Here is an 18969-nt window from a genome sequence, read left to right on the forward strand (position 1 = left end):
AAGATGGCAAGCTGCCATTCTTGGATGTTCTGTTTGAGAGGACTGATGGCTCTTTGGGACATTCTGTTTACAGGAAGTCCACCCACACAGATTTCTACTTCAAGCCTGATTCCCACCACCACCCGGCTCAAAAGAATTATCTCATCAAAACATTATACCATAGAGCTCATTGCATTTCTGACCAACACCACCTGACCAGTGAATTGAAACATGTACATCTAGCCCTCAAGATGAACGGTTACTCTGACCGTATCATCCGCCAAGCTCTTTCTCCTACCATACAGAAGCAACCACTTGACACTCCGATCAAAATCATCACACTGCCATACATAGCAGGCGTCACCAAAAGGATTTCCAAAATTCTAAACAAACACGAGATCCAGGTTCGGTTCAATACAATACACAAAATCTGTGATCTGATCCCATCTGTAAAGGATGTCATTCCTGACTTAACAGTACCCCGGTGTTTACAAATTGAGTTGTATCTGCGGTGACTGCTATATCGGGGAGACGAAACGACATATTTCTGACCGAATTCGCGAGCACAAATCAGATTTGTGATTTGATTTAGTTGTTTTCTTTTATTTTGATTTTGTTTCATCTACGTGACTTTACCGAAAAAACCAAAGAGTATGAATCCTTGCAGTCGCGAAAGCTTCAAATCTAGACTCTATCAACACTCCCCAACTCTCACACTAACATTATCCTCAACTCTATCTTCAACTATAACCCCAACTACAGCCCTAACCCAAACCCCCTAAGTCCCTTGCCCCCCCACATTGCCCCAAGTTCCAGCTCCTGTGTCTCTCACACGTCTCCATCTGCACGCCCGCCCTGCGCAACCCCCCCACATTCCCCCAGTCCCACCCCCCCCCCAGTGCCACCCCCCACACACCTCGTTGTCAGTGCCCACGTCGATGCACACCGGCAGGCAGCACTCGGGGCGGATGCCGGCGCAGGCTGTGTAGAGGCAGAGCTTCCCCACGGGGATTCCCATTCCGTACACACCCAGGTCTCCCAGGCCCAGAATGCGCTCGCCGTCCGTAACCACGATTGCCTGCCGCCACCATACGGCCGAGAACAACCACGATGATGATGGGAAAAAGGTGATTAAATAGCATTCAGCAATACGACCACCACCGTAACCACCAAAACCATGACCACCATAACCACTTGCATCATCACCACCATATCCCAACACCACCACCATAACAAGCACTATAACCACCACCATAACCACTACCACCACCATGATATCCACCCCACCACCCTCGAGATACACCCCCACCACCATTAACAATAACAGCAGCCGCCATTCGCCACTAAGTGGCGATGACATTACTACGGCGCCTGTGCCAGGAACAGATGTACCTTGAGGCCCCATGCAGTGCAAATGCTCGCTTACAGGAAGTCACAGGACAGACCCAGGTGACATGGGTTGACTGACTGAGATGATTGGAAGCTGCACCGGCTGTGACCCCTACTGTGCCAACTTGCTGTATAACCAATGCCGACATGAGCCAGTGCTAAACCTCACCCATTTCCCTCAGCATCAGGAGGGGGGGGATGATACCAACCCCACCTGCAAGCGATGTTGAAATTTCCAGTTGCTACTGTGGGCTTGAATGGGGTCCTAGGTGGACACCGACTACCGCAGTGGAAGAATGGCAGGTGCATCTTACACATGACATTCCGATGGTAAGTGGGCAGATCAGCTCCACGATAGGTCCTGGTGTCAATGACATGAGCTCGCATTCGGTCACTTTATTGTCTAGCACAGGGGTCCCCAACCCCCGGGCCGGTACCAGTCCGTGGCCTGTTAGGAACCGGGCCGCACAGCAGGAAGTGAGCGGTGAGTCCGCGCGTGGCCCACCCATTATTTTATTTACCACTTCCGTCCGCGCCTCTTTCCCGCACTGCGCACTTGTCTCAGTCAGTGTTGGTAAGTCCACAAGCTAACCCCCGAGCCAAAATGAGTAAAAAACAAATGTCGCTGGAGAGCTTCTTTTAAAAGGGGGAGAGACCCAATGATGAAACCCCCCCGCCCGGTCCGTGAAAAAATTGTCTTCCACGAAACCGGTCCCTGGTGCCAAAAAGGTTGGGGACAACTGGTCTAGCAGATTTTATTGCTTGGACCCGACATGCATCCATGATGTTGTGTGGTTGTGCCGATGGATGCAGGAACAGCATGTTGGAAATTACAAGCCCATGGGCTGCACAAAAGTCTAGCAGCCCGCTACTGTTATTATTGAACTGATCGAGCCTATGCCTTCCAATCACTCCAGCCCAGGTGTCTGTATCATGATCCACTTGGGCATTAAAATCACCCAAGAGCATGACTCTATTCACTTTAGCTAGTACCTAGGACAGGAGGATATAGAAGGCATCGCACTCATTAGTCTTGCTTGCATCCCTCCTGTGATGTTCATATTCGGTGGGGGCTTAAGCAACCACCACCACCATTCCTCTCCGGTTCTTGATGGGAGACGAGCACACAGCAGCCTGGGACTCACAGCTTTCCACAACTTGCCTCCACGCTCCCACACCCCGTTCATTCCTTTTTTTTTAAAGCAATGCCACTCCCTGTTGTTTCACAGTTTCCTGCCCCGGGCGGAGGACTGTCCACCCCTCGTGGTGACTGGAGCCAGAACCATTCCACCAGACCTCCTGTATTCCAGAGTTCCAAGTAGTACCAGTCCATCTCCTGAAAGAAGAATGGCAGCCTCTCCTCTGCAGCGAGAGTTCGAACATTCCACGTGGCCAACCTCAGTGTTCTGGTATTTATTGAAAAATCCCTAGGAGGGGTAAAGTCTGGCTCCGGCAAGAGAGGTTTTGCCAGAAGGTGTTGTGAATACCTATCCCTCTGGGAATCTCCACCGCAAGCTTAGTTTGATGTTTCCACCGTGGTATTAGGTCAAAAATAGTTCCAGGTGGAGGGGGTTACCAGCCCCTCGCACACACTGATCTAACTACATACAAAATTCCTCTGTATAGCCTTAAAAGAGACTTGGGGCAAGTGCTGTTAGCAAAAATCTATGAAGGCAGGAATGGCACACGAGGAGGTGGGTGGCCAGCACCACGCCTTTGTCTCCATAGTGGCGATGTTTACACAACCACACCAGGTACTCATTTGAGGCCGAGTCGACCAAGGGGAGGCCCAGGATCGGTTCAAATATTCATCACCGATGTTTGCCGTTAGCGGGAATCGAACTCGGGTAATTTGGGTTCGTGGCGCAGCGCGCTAACCCACTGCACGCCCGCTCCCCACAGCTCAATAACTACATTCACATATTGAAAGACTTACACACCCCCTGCTCACCCACACTCACCGTCACCTCCACCAGATCTACCCCACCGATCCCACCCCCACTCCACGTCACACACCCAAACACTGCACCATACACCACAATACACACACCACCACATTCACAACATACCACACACACTGCAAGCATAAAACCACCGTACGAATAACTTCACACTACCGCACTGCACCCCGCACCAGTGTACAATACACTACACAGATACAAAAACGAACACAGACACACACATAACAACCACATCACCTATGCCAGGCTAGAGACAAAGAAAGACCCCCATATAGCCTAAATAGAATGTTCGGGGAAAGTGCTGTTAGTGAGCACTTATGAAGCTGAGTCGACATAGGGGAGGCCAAAGAACAGTTCAGATAATCGCAACTGGTGTTGACCGTGAGCGGGAATCAAACTCGGGTTGTCGGGTTCGAGCACAGCGTGCGAACCACTGTGCCACCGTTCCCCCTATAACCACCACCACCGCAACCCACCATAACCTCCCTCACCACCATAATGACCCCCAATATGACCATAACCACCATCATCACAACCATAACCATCACCCCCACCACCATAATCACCATCACCACCATGACCACCACCATCGCTTGTGTTACCTTAACTTCGGGCCGGTGCCAGTTGTCGAGGACAGAACGGACATGGCCCTTGTCGTTGATACTGATGAATAGACCCCTGTGGGAAAGTGAACACGTGGGCCATTACTCAGGTTACCCAGGGTGCGGCGATTCAACTGTCGCTCCTCCACCACCACCACCACCACCACCACGGTAACGCTCACCTGCTAATCCCGCATATCCACTCACAATAAGTTCATTGCCCAGATGGCCAAGTGGCTGAGACGTCAGAGGGCCAAGATAGCGCCACTGACAATTAGATCCTGGCATGAATCTGGGCTTTGGCCCTGCTCAATGAAACCGTTTCCCAGTCAACCAGGGATGATGACGGGAACGTGGGTGACCACTGAATGTGGTTCAACTTGAGCTTTGGTCATTAAAAACCTCAGCCGGACTTCCACGTGCAAAACACCGATCTCACAGTGCAGCATGCAGGGGTGCGTGGTCCCCTCATGTGTAGGTGACTAAACCAATGCCACTTGGAGGGTGTTTCACAAGTCTGTTAAGAATGTCTTGCAAAGCCGACCTCTGGCACACAGGGTTTGCTGCTCTGCATTCCCGTACCTTAGGTTATGTGCCCAATAGAAGGAGTTGTGTCGTGGCTGTCACAGCACCCCAACCTTAACCCCCATTGTCCTTGCCCCCCGTACCCCGTAGTGCTGCGCTGCCACAAACCCCACCACTACCCCACTCATGTTGCCTCTCAAACTGCCATAGCTTTAGATCAGTGTTGCCAAATCTCACGGGGAAATGTGGTAGCGCTGCCTTTAAACAAGCCAGCACCATACCAGGCCCACACCAGCCCAAGCCCATCTCTAGAGGAAGGGGTGGGGTTACAGAAGTTGAACTTCCCTGTTAATTTATGGAAATGAAAGCAAAGAGTCAAAAAAGTGCAGCAGACAATACAAATGTAATGGTGCGGAAGCGGCCAAAGGCCAACTAGTTGCAAAACACACAAGTTTTACAATCACCATACCACTCATCGGTACCGCAAGTCTCATCTGTTCAGAAGGGAAACCCCTATGAGTCTCAAGTTGCATCATTTTCATGAAGTGTACATAACTAATTTTGAAACATACGCGATTTGGTGGACACAACAGGAGCTTAAGTATTGATTTGTTTTGATCTTTGAGTTCCCCTGGCAAACCCTCACGATGAAGAATCTCACTGGCAAGGCTGTCCAGGGTGTCACCCCCAAGCCTGCCATGACCCTACCCTGCCACGTTGCAACCCTGCTATGATCCTACCCTGCCACCATATCACCCTGTTACGATGCCACCCTGTCACGACGCCACACTTCCACCGCCACCCTGCCAAGATTCTACCCTACCACGTCGCCACCCTGGCCACATCGCCACCTATCCACATCACCACCATACCACGTCGCCACCCTGCCACGCCACAACGACTCCACCCTGACACGTCGCCACCCTGCCACAACCCTACACTGCCACGTTGCCACCCTGCCATGCCGCTACGACTCCAGCCTGCCATGTCACCACCCAGCCACATTGCCACCAAGCCACCAGACCCCTGCATGCAGATCTGTTTCAGGGGTCAGATCTCAGAGGTGAGCAGGCGGGGTGTCTTACTTTGGCCGGCGGAAGATGTGGCCGTACTGCGAGCAGGCGAGCCCCACAGTGGGCGTGTACACAATTGGCATCAGGTGCTCAATGTCATCCTGCAGGATGCGATAGAAGAGCTTCTCGTTCCGCTCCTGTATGCCCATCACGTAGATGTACCTACACACGTCCCACACAGTGCAGTCAATACACACCGTAGTATTAACACAACAACCGCCATTCGCCACTAAGTGGCGGTGACGTCACCACGACGCTTGTGCCAGGCCATGTGTCCCTTGAGGCCACGTGAAGTGTCGAACGCCCGCTGGCAGGAGGTCACGGGGCAGACCCAGGTGCCACGGGTCGACTTACTGAGATGATTGGTTGATGCACCACTTGTGCCCCCTACTGTGCCAACCTGCTGTGCTTTAGCCACCCGGCACTCCGCTCGTTGTTGTGAGCATTGCTTCTCCACCCTCCGTTGTTGTTGGAGGGCGACTGCCTCCAACTGCCCAGTAGCGTCCTTCACGAGCCTCCTCCACAGAGGCCGATCTTGACACCGCTGGTACCAGTCATCGGCAAGTCCACTCAGCTCCACGTCCTCCTGTACCACGTCACTCCATCTCTTCTCTAGCCTGTGCCGCGCCCGTTTAGCCTCCTCGATCTGGCCAAACAAAAGCTGTTTCGGCATGCGGTGCCTGGGCATGCGGGCTACATGGCCCAGCCAACGCAGCCTTGCCTGCCGGAGGAGCTCACCGATGGGACCGTGCCCAGATCTAATTACCACTAAACCACGAGTATTAACACACACACTACATCACACACGGTGGAGTGAAAACACAAAGTGACGTCATACACACCGCAGCCAACACCACGATTAGTTGAGTGATGAGGCAGTGGTGCTGCTGATGAGAGTGGAGCAGCAAGGCCAGCGTTCATCTGCGCATGGTGCACAGTGCAGGCTGGTGGCAATCCGGTGCCATTCCGTGAACCGCCGCCACGCGGGGCCCCAGTTCAGCTGCGACGGAAATTCCACTGTGTCTCTTCGGTCTACCGTGATGCCCGTTCGGCCTCATTCCGCCCGTTGGCCTAAATCGAACGACTGCATTCAATTTGCATGAACCATAAACGACCGGTGTGTGAACGGTGAGGAATCATACACAGCTAAACCGAGTGGTGGTGATGGTGGCGACGCTGGACGTGGCCTGTGATCTAGCACGGTGGAGGCAGCGAGCATTGGTGGATCGCACACAGATGTTTTTAAAATTCCCTTCCCAAGGGGGACCAAATAGGTGCCATACCCTGGCTTGCCAGGAGAAGGCAGTTCTGCAAGTAGACTAATTACCATCTGTTTCCATTTGTACAAGGACAGAGTGTTTCCTCCTCGTCATTGTGGGTTATCTCCGGGTGCTCCTGTTTCCTCCTACTTGTCATCAGGAGCCTTCTGCACATGAAGTGTGTGCTGGGGCCGGCAGCAGCAGCAGCAGCGTGTGGCCGAGCAGGCCAGCAAGCGATGGAGCAAGCGGGCGGGTGGGTGGGCGGGCGGGGGGTTGGGCAGACGGGCAGACAAGGAGCAGGCTTTGGACTTACTTCTGCAGTGGCTCAGAGAGTCCAGCCAAGTTCTCCTTAAAGCGATCAGCCTGGATATCCTGGCTCTCGACTTTCGGGGGGATGAGACCCTGCAGGCCGAGGATCTGCCGCTCTGCGATTGTGAACGCCATGCCCTGGTATCGGCGCCAGATGAGGACAGCGTTATGCAGGCACAGGCACTCATGCACATACATGATCCCTCTTACACACACACACACATTAGCTTGCAAACACAAATGCTCATACATGCAAACATAGTAACACCCGCGATTCGCCACTAAGTGGCGATGACGTCACCACTGCACCTGTGTCAGACCAAGTGCACTCTGAGGCCACGTGAAGTGTCGAAAGCTTGCTGACAAGAGGTCACGGGACAGATCCAGATGCCATGGGTTGACTGAGATGATTGGCAGATACAGTCGCTCCTCGCTTAACGTTGGCCCATTTATCGTTGTTTTGACGATGAATCACGACCCATGTATACATTTAAGGTCGCATGGTATCGCTCGAACGTCATTTCCGGCGGGAAATTGTTTTCCACCGCGGAAAGTGAAGCGGCTGCATGGCAGCCGCCGGGCGTGCCACTCATTGTTGTGAGCATCACTCTTTTGCCCTCTGTTGTTTTTGGAGGGCGACTGCCTCCAAATGCCAGGTAGCATCCTTCACGAGCATCCTCCATAGAGGTCGATCTTGACATCGCTAGTACCAGTCTTCAGCAAGTCCACTCAGCTCCACATCCTCATGTACCGCATAAGTTAATCTATTTTCCAGCCCATGTCATGCCTGTTTGGCACCCTGTATCTGGCCAAACAGAAGCTGCTTGGGCATGTGGTGGTTGGGCATGCAAGCTACATGACCCAGTCAACGCAGCCTTACCTGCAGGAGGAGCTCTATGAGGGAAATGTGTCCAGATCTTTCAAGAATTTGAGAGCTCAACACAATCCAGCTTGGTTAAACCTAGGATGGATCGTAGGCAGACCAGCCTGAATGTTTATAACCGGCGTAAATGTTCCATTAGAGGGGTCCACGTTTCACAAGCATAGAGAAGGGGGGGGCATGAATGTGGCCGATAATGCTGCCCGACTAATTTGGAGTGAGACTTCTGCTGTCCAACTGGAGCTGGTCATAAGCACACTGCCCAGGTATGAAAACTCACCACTCACTCCACAACTCCTCGATCACCAATGTTGAGATGAGAGAGTTGAGTGTTTGATGGTACAAAAAACCCAGGCAGGTGCTTAGTTTTCATAGGGCTGATGGTAAAGACCTCACCAATTCATAGCACGCTCCAGATTCAGCAGCAGCACCTCCAACTCCTCCTCTGAGTGAGCAGCAATCACCAGATTACCAGAATACATAACATGGTTGACCAATAGGGAGCTATCCCCGACGGAACCGGGCATCAATCAGCCTACCATTGTATCTGTACAAAATGGAAATTTCTGTACCAAATGGAAAGATTATCAAACTACATGGTCAAATAGTCTTTGGTTTTTTCGGTAAAGTGACATAGGTATAAAATAAAATAAATCACGACGTTTCTGGCGCAACACAAGCGTCCATCATCAGGTGGGAAAGCAAAGTATACCACACTACGCTATACAAGCTACAGTACACCACACGCGACAGTACACCACACACTAATGAACACTGTACAATAATCTACAATAGAATGTACTAAACACTACAGTACACAGTACAATACATAAAGTAACAACGCACAAATAATCATAAACAGGCACGAACACAAGCACACAGATACACCTACAGAAACAGGGACACAAATAATACAAATATACAGATGCAAGTGTTAGCTCAAAGGCACACGAACGGAAACACGTGTATCAAACAAACTGCCAAGGAAAACGTTAAACGATTAACGCTACAAAAAAAACTATACACACAGCTACAAAAACTGTTAAACGGCTACACACACACACTACTACACACACAGTTACAGGGCTACACCACACACTCATTTTCACTGACAGCCACACTCACTTTCACACACACTCGCGCACACACACACACACGCTCGCACAACAACAGCGACCATTTGCCATTAAGTGGCAATGACATCACCACGGCGCTTTGTGCCAGGCTAGGTGCACTTTGAGGTCACGTGAAGTGTCGAAGGCTTGCGGACAGGTTTACTGAGATAACCGGCAAATGCATCACCTATTTTCCCCACTTTCCCAACTTGTTAAGTTGAGTGCCCGGCGCTCCGCTCGTTGTTAAGAGCGTTGCTCCTCTGTTGTTGGAAGGCAACTGCCTTCAACTACCCAGCAGCATTCTTCACGAGCCTCCTTCACACAGATTCTCCCTCGTGCCACATACACGAACATTCCCTCGTACACACAACCGCTCCTTCATGCACACTCCCTCATGTACATACACACAAAAGACAAACATCCCTCATATAGCCAAAACAGACTGTAGGAGCAAGTGCTATTAGCGAGCACCTATGAAGGCCGGCAAGGCACACGAGGGGGTGGGTGGACAGCACCTAGGTCAGCTCATTCTCAGATGAGTACCTGGTGTGGTGTATACACATCACCACTGGGGAGACAAAGGCAGCCGGACATGACGTTGACCCCTTCGTGTTCTGTCCCGGCCTTTATAGGTGCTCACTAACAGCACTTTCCCCAGTAGTCTCTTACAGGCTATACGGGAGACATTTGTTTTTGGTGTACTGTACACTGCAGTGGTGCGCAGTACGGTAGCGTGAAGTGGTTTGTGCGGTGGTTCTGTAGTTGGAGTGTGGTGAACAGTGCTGTGTGGTACATTGTAAGTGGGGTGGTGTGTGTGTATTGTAGTGTGTGGTGTATGGTACAGTGTGTGGATTTGTGATGTCGTGTGGTGTGGGAGCGGTGGAGTTGGTCGGGTGTGGGTGGGGGGTAGTAGGTGGTGAGGATGAGTAAGCAGCGGGTGAGATGTCTGTTGGTGTTAGTAGGTCAAGGGTCACACCCAGAGATGATGTGGGGGTTCACCTTGTTGGTACGGGGGTTGAGCATTAGGGGTCGCCCCGTCTCCTTGGTGTTCAGGCCCCGCACGCCGGCAACACACACGCGGCCCGCCACACACGCCCGGCCCGCCAGGCAGCCCCTCGACAGCATCGTGCCTCCTTCTGCATGCAAGACCACAGGCTACTTATGATTGCATCTTGCTCTCCAATCGCAAAATTGTGTGACTTTGCGGTGTAATGGTGTTGCGTGGTGGTGTGGCTTTGCGGCACATGGCAGTGCTGTGTGGCAGTGCGGTGGAGTGTATGCATTACCAGCCCAGGGCCCCCACACCACCGGTGTCACTCACAGCTCGTCACGGCTGAGGTCTTGGTTGATTGGTTTATTCCGTTTCAATTGTACGGTTTCATTAGATCCTTTCGCCGCAATGTAATACTAACAGCGACTTGCACATCACATTACCATGTAACACCAGACCCGACGGAACAGCTGTTCCCATACGCACGATTCAGTCCAAGTATCATGAATCGCTACAAGGCTCTCTTATGCCACAGGTGTTGAGTTCAGACCATGATCCACCCCAACCTGCCATCCTCTGGGGCTAGTAAAATAACTACCACTCTGCATGTATGTATGTTGAAATGATTTCGCACCGTACGTAGCCAACCGTGTAATCAGAGGTGCGGGGGAAGGACAGCAAACTAAACACAAAAAGCAGTTTTAAAATTAGCTTTCAATTTCGATGTAAAATGACAGTAGTTGACCTATAGAGAGATTCGGGCCCACCATTGCAATTATCAATTTCCACTAACGGCTCAGGACAGTGGAGGGGACATGAGAACGCCCCCCCAGGAAGAAGAGTGGTTATGCCGAATCTCTTGGCAGGGTCGTTACTACGTTGACTCAACGGGACTCGTGAAATCCTTCCCTTGTGCGTTTGTAATCCTGTGACATATGAACCTTATTGCGGGACCCCGGGGTCCCATAAGCCCCCGGCTCTCGCATAAACTGCGTTGCGAGGTCATTTTATGTCTTTTGAAGGCGAACGATATGGCAATTTATTCCTCTTTGACGAGCTCTACACGATGCGCTAATCAAAGTTTTGTTTATGACTACGGCAATTTTGGCAACGACAGGTGCTTGGTGAATGATCCGCGCCACATGGGTCGCGGCGTTGAAGTGCGTGGTGGGACGGAGTCGCCAAAAATATATTAATTAATTACGATTTTGACTTCCGTTCATTCGGGACCCCGGGATCCCGCCATAAGGTTCATTACTGTAGACCGTGTCTGTGAAACACAGCAGCAGCAACTTCCTATGCGGTGATTGCCCCCACACTATTAGAAGGATAGCGCCAACATCAAGCGAAGCAATTATTTCATTTTATGCGAGGGGGGGGACGCATTTCCACCTCATTGACTGCGACCCAGGCCTCCCTCGCAAGAGACCCGTGTCTCAATGGCACATCGCCGCGCTCACAGCAAGAGAAATGCCACAGCAGTGAACACTACGGCAATGGACAAGCAGCTTCACGACAGACGATGGCGATTTCACAACGAACAGCAGCACCCACAACAGCAAGGGGTTCATGGTCACTGGCGGGGATAGAGGGAGGGAGCTCTCCATGTTGTGATCGACAGACGCTCTCCGTGGAGCTGCAACAGCCACCGCGGTTCATGAGGGCTGCTATCTGTGCAGTACTATCTGCTAACCGAAAAAGGCTAGTGAAACAGAACATTGAGCTCTCTTCTCTCAGCAATACTCAAAACATAATTATGGATGTATTTTGAGACGCATATCGGTCGTTCTGCCAATCACTCGGGATATAGAAGCAGCCCGATGAGTTATCAATCGCAAATCAGCAGTCAGTTCCCACGTGTGAAACATGAATGTTAGGTTTTTTTTTAGCGACGCAGCAGCTATGGAGAGAAAACCAGAGAATGAACAAGAGTGCATGTTTGGACAAGCCAAAGACAGAGAGTGGGGAATAGAAGCTGCTCCCCGCGTCTCCACTTTGTCAAGCGGCCGACCACTGCGAACGTGCAGCAGCAGCAACGAGACCGTGTCAAAGGCACCGCCGAACCTGGTGTTTAACCGACTCATCAGTCATGCGGTTCAACAGGAAAGCGCTGACCGCTGCAGCATCACCGTGAGTTCGAAGTGAATCCTAACGAGCGGCGTCATCCCGGCAATGTCCTTGTCCGCCCCGTGCCACTCACACCTGAACACACATCGCAGACATGGCTCTTTGGCCTGCTTGCCTGCCTACCTGAGAGGGGGAGGGGCCCACGCTAGCCGAGGGTCCACAAGGTCCACAGTCCCCATGCTGCGCCCTGCCCTTACCCACAGCCCGTGCTATCACGGCTGCCAGCTCGAGCTGTAAATCGGACGCCCCCCACCCCCCCGTGCAGTGCCGCGCTATCAGGTGCCACTTGGCAATGGCAACCCCGGGCGGTGGTTGGTCTGGCCCATAGTCACAGGGAATTGGAGACACAATAAGAGAGGCAGGGTTAGAGGACGGGGGGAGATAGGGGAGGTGAGAACTCAGGAGACCAGGATTGACCTGGGGCAGTAGTCTGCCAGTAGGAGGTGATTATCACTGTGTATAATTCCAATTGCGTTCTTTGTCGTGTAATTAACAAATTAAGCCCGTGACGTCTTCAAATGACGTCATGGGTCACTGTGAGGCAGGCGGCGGGTAGTATTTCTTTGGAAATTATACCCTCAGTAATAATCAGGGTGGTCGCTGGATTAAAACTGTGAACCTTGACAAAAAGCGTACATCAACAACCGAGGCATCTCCAATTTGCACTTTGACAGTCCTGCTGACAGTCCTGATGGGCTCTATAAACTCCATGGAGGAATTTACAAGAGTATCTAAAACAGGACTTTGATCATCTTCAAATTCAACTTAATACTCTCCGGCTGCCTTAAACCTGTCCCACCACCTATGCATATTGCGGCTCTGGAATCGCATCTTATTGAGCAGGTCAACTATAAGTATCTAGGCGTTATTCTGGACTCGATCCTGTCTTTCGAGACCCATATTGACCACGTGGCCAACAAGATAAAAACAAATTAAATGGGTTACTATACAGAACCAAATGCTGCATTCCACCTCGAAAATAGAAACAAGGACTCCTCTACTTACAGTCGACCTACGAACTTTCAAAGATACGAACAAAGCTGTCCGTATGAGCAGTTGCCTGTTTGGACCGAGAGTCGTAAGTTCAACTGTCGCGCAATATATGACAGTGGTGGCATCTACATCTGTAGAACATAATGAACCAGTGGCATCTACATCTATAGGAGATTATGCAATTTTTAAAACCATTCCCCATGTTTAGTGTACATGCCGTACAACATGTTTGGAATGGACAGGAGTAAAGTTGGACAAACTGACCTCTGGAACCTAACTCGTTCGTAAGTAGAGGAGTCCCTGTACTGCCACCATCCTGCCCATGTCTGATTACTGTGACACCATCTACCACCTAGCTTCTGAATCTACCTTAAAACGTCTAATTGCACGACACCACCACTGTGCTCTCCGTGTTGCCCTTGACCGCCCACCTATGGAACTCACAATCGCAACTTGTACACTGTCACCTGTCTCCCATGGATATCCAGAGACCAGCACTGTGCTATTTTCATCCGAAAGGTCTTCTTCAACAAATCGACCTATTACCTAAAGGGCCACTCAGCTCCTCTAATTCCCCCCCCCCCCCGTAGCCTCACAAGTGCCTCCTTATCCCTATAAACAATTCCAATTGTTAAAACTTTGTTTGGTAAAAAGTATTTCTCCCCCCCTTCTCTCTCCCCCCCTACTGCCGATGGCTATATAACCTCGTGCCACGGCAGATCTCACGCATACTTCAGCAGCTTTTTTCTTGCTGCGATTGTCCCACCTGATGACGATTGCTTGTGTTGCGATCGAAACGTCGTGATTATTTAATTGGTATTTTTCTAATAATAGGGTTTTTCCCCTTTTTTCTGGCAACAAAACTGAAACCTTTTAAACAAGGATTCATGTCTGCATTAACCACAATACCTGCAGTCAAAATGCAAACAAAAAACAACTATGATAATATATGCATTGTCCTTGAAACTGATTGGTCCACACCAAGGGACGGCATTCTTTTGAGCCTCGACCCAATTGGTGCTCGTCCAGATGACGCCAAAAGGTCACCTTTTATATATTCCATGAAGGAGCATTTTGCTTCTCCATTGGAGAATGGAGAAGCATAAATGTATCGAGCACCAATTGGGTCGAGGCTCAAAAGAAAGCCGTCCCTTAGTGTGGACCAATCAGTTTCAAGGACAATGCATATATTATTATAGTGTGTTTTTTGTTTGCATTTTGACTGCAGGTATTGTGGTTAATGCAGATATGAATCCTTGTAAAAAAAGGTTTCAGTTTTGTTGCCAGAAAAAAGGGGAAAAACCCTATTATTATATTTTGGTACTGGCAAAGGAGGTCTAATGATGTAGTATTTTTCTATCTAAGTGACATTACCGAAAGAACCAAAGAGTAATGTTCATTGTACTATATTTCTAAAGGACCCAGTACTCATTCACTGCAACCTTGACGCGTTTTTATCTCCAGTGCTTACGCTGCGCAGATTTCCCATGTAAACAGCCGGGAAACTGGCGAGATGGGATTGTCCGTGGAACAAGTCAAATCAAGTTAAATTCAAGGAGCGAACGCATCACCGCTGAGTTCACGCCACCGCCCAGGGACAAAAGTGGAGGAGCGTGAGAAAGAAGAGAAGGCGTTGAGAAATATCTTGCGGGGCTGCGTAGCCATGCGAGCCACACTGTTCAGGGGGCCCATATTCTGGGTGCCGAACGTGACACGTGGGTGAGGAGCCCAACCGATGTGGGAGAGCAGGGCAGTCAGAGAGTCCGTGGCAACAGGGAGTGGAGTCTATTAAACTACAGTATTTCATTTTTACCAGGTAAAGCCCTCTGAGCTGCTAGCTCTTTCCAGAGGCTGCGTATGATAGCTCATCGAAGTATCGTATATCAGGTGGGAATTTTGAGGAGCAGCCAAATAATCTAAGACGTACGTTTGTAAATGCGGAGGGGGAAAAAACGGTGAGAACCCACGCGACCAACACGGGGAGAGAGATCATGCAAACTCCAAATATACAACAGGCATCGATCCGCGGTCGGGGTCGAACCCACGAGGCCTGCACGCCAGGCGAGGCGAGGGAAATGACATCTCCTCGCCACCACCGCGGTAACGTCCCGACCTCTCCCGCCTCTGTGTATCAAGGTCACTGCCTGCGCCGGTGTCCCCGGCGTCGGCCGTGGAGTCGCGCAGGGGAGGGTGGGGGGACCCGGCTACTCTCGCGGCCTCAGCTGCCCTCTCTGGCGCCGCTCACCGCCGAGTTGGACACGAGACGGACGCGGGGCTATAAACGTCCGCAATGTTCCCCCGGGAAAGCAGCGGGAACCGAAGAGGGGGGTAGCACCACCCCGGCGCCGCTGTTCCATTTGAGAGCGACTCGATCCCTGCCAAAGGAACGTAGGATGTCCCAACACTGAGCCGAGTATATAACGAGCGGGTGAGGGCCGCCCCGTGCTGCCTTGAGCCGAGGAGGGCACCAGGCGCGCGGTTGTTGTTGTTTGTGGTTGTGCTGGGGAGCGGTGGCCGAGTAGTTTGTGCTGTACTAGAGCCCAGAGTTCGATTCCGAACCGGTCCTGGGCCTCCCCTAGGTCGACTTAACCTTAAATAAGTACCCAATGCTTTGTCTAAATATCAGTACCAGGGAGACGAAGGCGGCCGGATCTTGGGTCTGGCCACACCGCCCCCTCGTGCAGTGTCGGCCTTCACAGGTGCTCGCTCACAGCACTTGCCTCAACAGTTTGTTGAGGCTATAACGGGGGATCTTTTTTCATGCGATTGTTACGCAGCCATAACTGTCGCGGTGTCTCCGCGCGTCACTCGACTTGCGGTTGTTGATGGACACCGCACAACCGCTACGCGAAGCTTCCACACAAACAGAACCGAAACAGGGTTCCCCGCGTGATCGGTCGGGGGGGGGACAAGAGATTCTGGAGCGCAGCCTCTCACGGCTCCTCCATGGGTTCAACACAGGAACATCCACCTAAACACCACGACCACTGACGAGCTACGCTACAGAGACCCCTCCACATCCCCTTGGAGACCGCCACCCCCTGATAACTTCGCCTCCTGATCCCCCCCACATCTAATTCCCCACGCCGATACCTCGGTCCCCCGAAGACAAATCATCCCCTGGATACCCCGCGTCCGCGAACACCCCGACACTCGGCGATCCCGGCTCTAACACCGTTGCCAGCGCAGCACTTCCTCCTCTACGACCCACCTCCTCGTTAAGGTGGCGGCGGCGGCAGCAGCAGCAGCCGGAGCAAGCAGCAGCGTGAGGAGTGTGTGAGGAGCGGTGGGATGCGCAGTCGGCGAAGTCTTCCTCACGGGGTCACGCGCTGCCCCCACCCCCTCCTCGCTCTCACACTTGCCCCGGACGTGACGTTTTAGCCCCGAATCGGTCGTGACGTCGTTAGCCCCGATTCGTCCGTGACGTCAAGCCCCCGAATCGAACGCGCGAGGTTATCTGAGGTCGGCCCATGCGCCGCACGCGCCCCCACCCCACCCCACCCGGTTGCCATAGCAACATCAGCAGCAGCGCCTCCGAAAATTGCCCGCGGCAACTCGAGGGTCCGCGACAAAGACGAGTCGGGGTGGGCTGCGACGCTGCTGTAACCTGCTGCTGCTGTCCCTGCTGCTGCTGTCCCTGCTGCTGCTGTCCCCTACTGCTGCTGTACCCTACTGCTGCTGTACCCTACTGCTGCTGCTGTACCCTACTGCTGCTGCTGTACCCTACTGCTGCTGCTGTACCCTACTGCTGCTGCTGTACCCTACTGCTGGTGTACCCTGCTGCTGCTGTACCCTACTGCTGCTGTACCCTACTGCTGCTGTACCCTACTGCTGCTGTACCCTGCTGCTGTACCCTGCTGCTGTACCCTGCTGCTGCTACTGTACCCTACTGCTGCTGTACCCTGCTGCTGTACGCTGCTGTACCCTGCTGCTGCTGTACCCTGCTGCTGTACCCTACTGCTGCTGTACCCTACTGCTGCTGTACCTTACTGCTGCTGTACCCTGCTGCTGTACCCTACTGCTGTACCCTGCTGCTGCTGTACCCTGCTGCTGCTGTACGCTGCTGTACCCTACTGCTGCTGCTGTACCCTGCTGCTGCTGCTGTACCTTACTGCTGCTGTACCCTACTGCTGCTGCTGTACCCTGCTGTTGCTGTACCCTGCTGCTGCTGTACCCTGCTGTTGCTGTACGCTGCTGTACCCTACTGCTGCTGCTGTACCCTGCTGCTGCTGTACCCTGCTAATGCCGCTGCCGTGACCCTGCGCTCAGCGCTGCAGTCCTAAAGATACTGCTCATTGTACTGTAAACTTACACAGTAGAACCTCCCTTCACGACCACCCTTGTTAACGACTAAACGCTTTACCACGAGCCTCCATAGAGCCCAATGTGTAGTGTATAGTAGTGTAATGTATAGTCGTATAGTAGTGTATAGTGGTGTACATTTTTTTAGTGTAGAACCCCTCTTACCGACCCTGTTAACGATTAATCGCGTAGCGACGGGCCTCTGTGGGGGCAAATGCCTCCTCCCCACTCCCCATTACGTGGGGGCTGAGCCCCCTCTCACTCTCCATGAGCGGGGGGGGGGGCGCCACGTCTAATTGGTGGGGGCTGATGCCCCCCTCCACGCGGGGGGGGGGGGGGTGCGACGTTTGCCTCCCCCGTCCCCTCCGTGTTTTTATCTTTCGGGGTCCCCCGCGCCCCCGAGCGGGTGACCGCCCCCCCCCCCCGTACCAGGGTCCTCTCGGACCGACTCAGCGGCTAGCTGAGCCGGCCCAGGGGTGGATTACGCGCGTGCCTACCCCCACTCGCGTGTCCTAACCGCGTGGGTTACGTAATGGTTTGACTCGCCGCTGTGTGTGGTTTAAATCATGATTTCCACTAAGCCGTTGTGTCAACAAGCCAACGGCGCTCGATCGCGGCGCGGTCAAGCGTCCCCCTATTTAATTATTTATTTGCATGTGCGCGGGCGTCGTGCATATACTGATTAAAGTCACCCACACACCGTCGTACGCCGATCGCTGCCCCCACCGTTCTTCACACACACGCAGGTACCACGCGTCACAACGTCAGTCTGTGCTAAGATTTATTTCCCGGAGCGAATAGGGACCCCCATGTATGACCCCCTCCAGCCAGCACCATTCCTTCTATCACCTACCCGACGTAAAGTGTGTCTATCCCCTAAGCTCGAGCTGACTGAATTGCCCTTCCTTTTCCGTATCCACTCACCTCTTAAACTGCCCGATGGGGCTGGGGAAGATGCTCGCCTTGGGGAATTTTCTGAACGATCGTTTTCAGCTCCACCCTGCATGCGTCGAATGGACGCTGAGGGCGGCTGGTGTTCTCTCCCACTCCAGAAGAACTCTGATCTAATTTTCCCTCCTGCTCCCCTTATGTCCCCAAAACCCCTCCGCCCCCCCCCCCCCGGTCATATGACGTCATCCTGCTCATCCAATCGAATCCTCTTTTCTGCCGTTTTGAGCGCTCTGGCCGTTGGGGGGGGGGAGGGGGTCGCGTCATCCCCCCCCCCTTCCCATTGTCTCTGTACCTGCGTCCCTCGCCGTTGACTCATCGATAATCCCCTTTAACGTAAGTCAACTCTTATCTTCCTTGGGGCTTTTTCCTCCCACCCCACTGTTTACTCTGCCGCTGGGTACTGTTGGATATATAAGCCTTTTTCCAAAATTGATATTAACAATAATATCTGCCGATATATATTTTAACAATAAAGAGAAATAATGCATAAAACACACAAACCCAAAAACACGC

At 52.3% G+C, this 18969-nt stretch overlaps 1 protein-coding gene across 3 annotated transcripts in view; it reads right to left on the reverse strand.

Moving 5' to 3' along the window:
- ME2 (malic enzyme 2) overlaps window positions 1-18543 on the reverse strand; it is a 58819-nt gene extending 40276 nt beyond the window's left edge. Inside the window, exons 1-6 of one of the 3 annotated variants that reach the window (XM_032974006.2) lie at window positions 18430-18540; window positions 10092-10228; window positions 7102-7235; window positions 5542-5691; window positions 3932-4007; window positions 896-1057 (exon numbers count right to left, since the gene is read on the reverse strand). In XM_032974006.2, coding sequence (XP_032829897.1) covers window positions 896-1057; window positions 3932-4007; window positions 5542-5691; window positions 7102-7235; window positions 10092-10228; window positions 18430-18511 — 741 coding nt within the window. In that variant the 5' untranslated portion in view covers window positions 18512-18540. Of the gene's footprint in view, window positions 1-895; window positions 1058-3931; window positions 4008-5541; window positions 5692-7101; window positions 7236-10091; window positions 10229-16414; window positions 16582-18429 lie in introns of those variants that run through there. The other 2 variants (XM_032974007.2, XM_076075040.1) reach the window with 2 other exon arrangements.
- Between the last annotated feature and the right edge of the window lie 426 nt (window positions 18544-18969).

Source organism: Petromyzon marinus, chromosome 52 (genome assembly GCF_048934315.1).
Source record: "Petromyzon marinus isolate PM22_M1 ecotype Great Lakes invasive population chromosome 52, UKy_Petmar_22M1.pri1.0, whole genome shotgun sequence".
NCBI classification, from domain to species: Eukaryota; Metazoa; Chordata; class Hyperoartia; order Petromyzontiformes; family Petromyzontidae; genus Petromyzon; species Petromyzon marinus.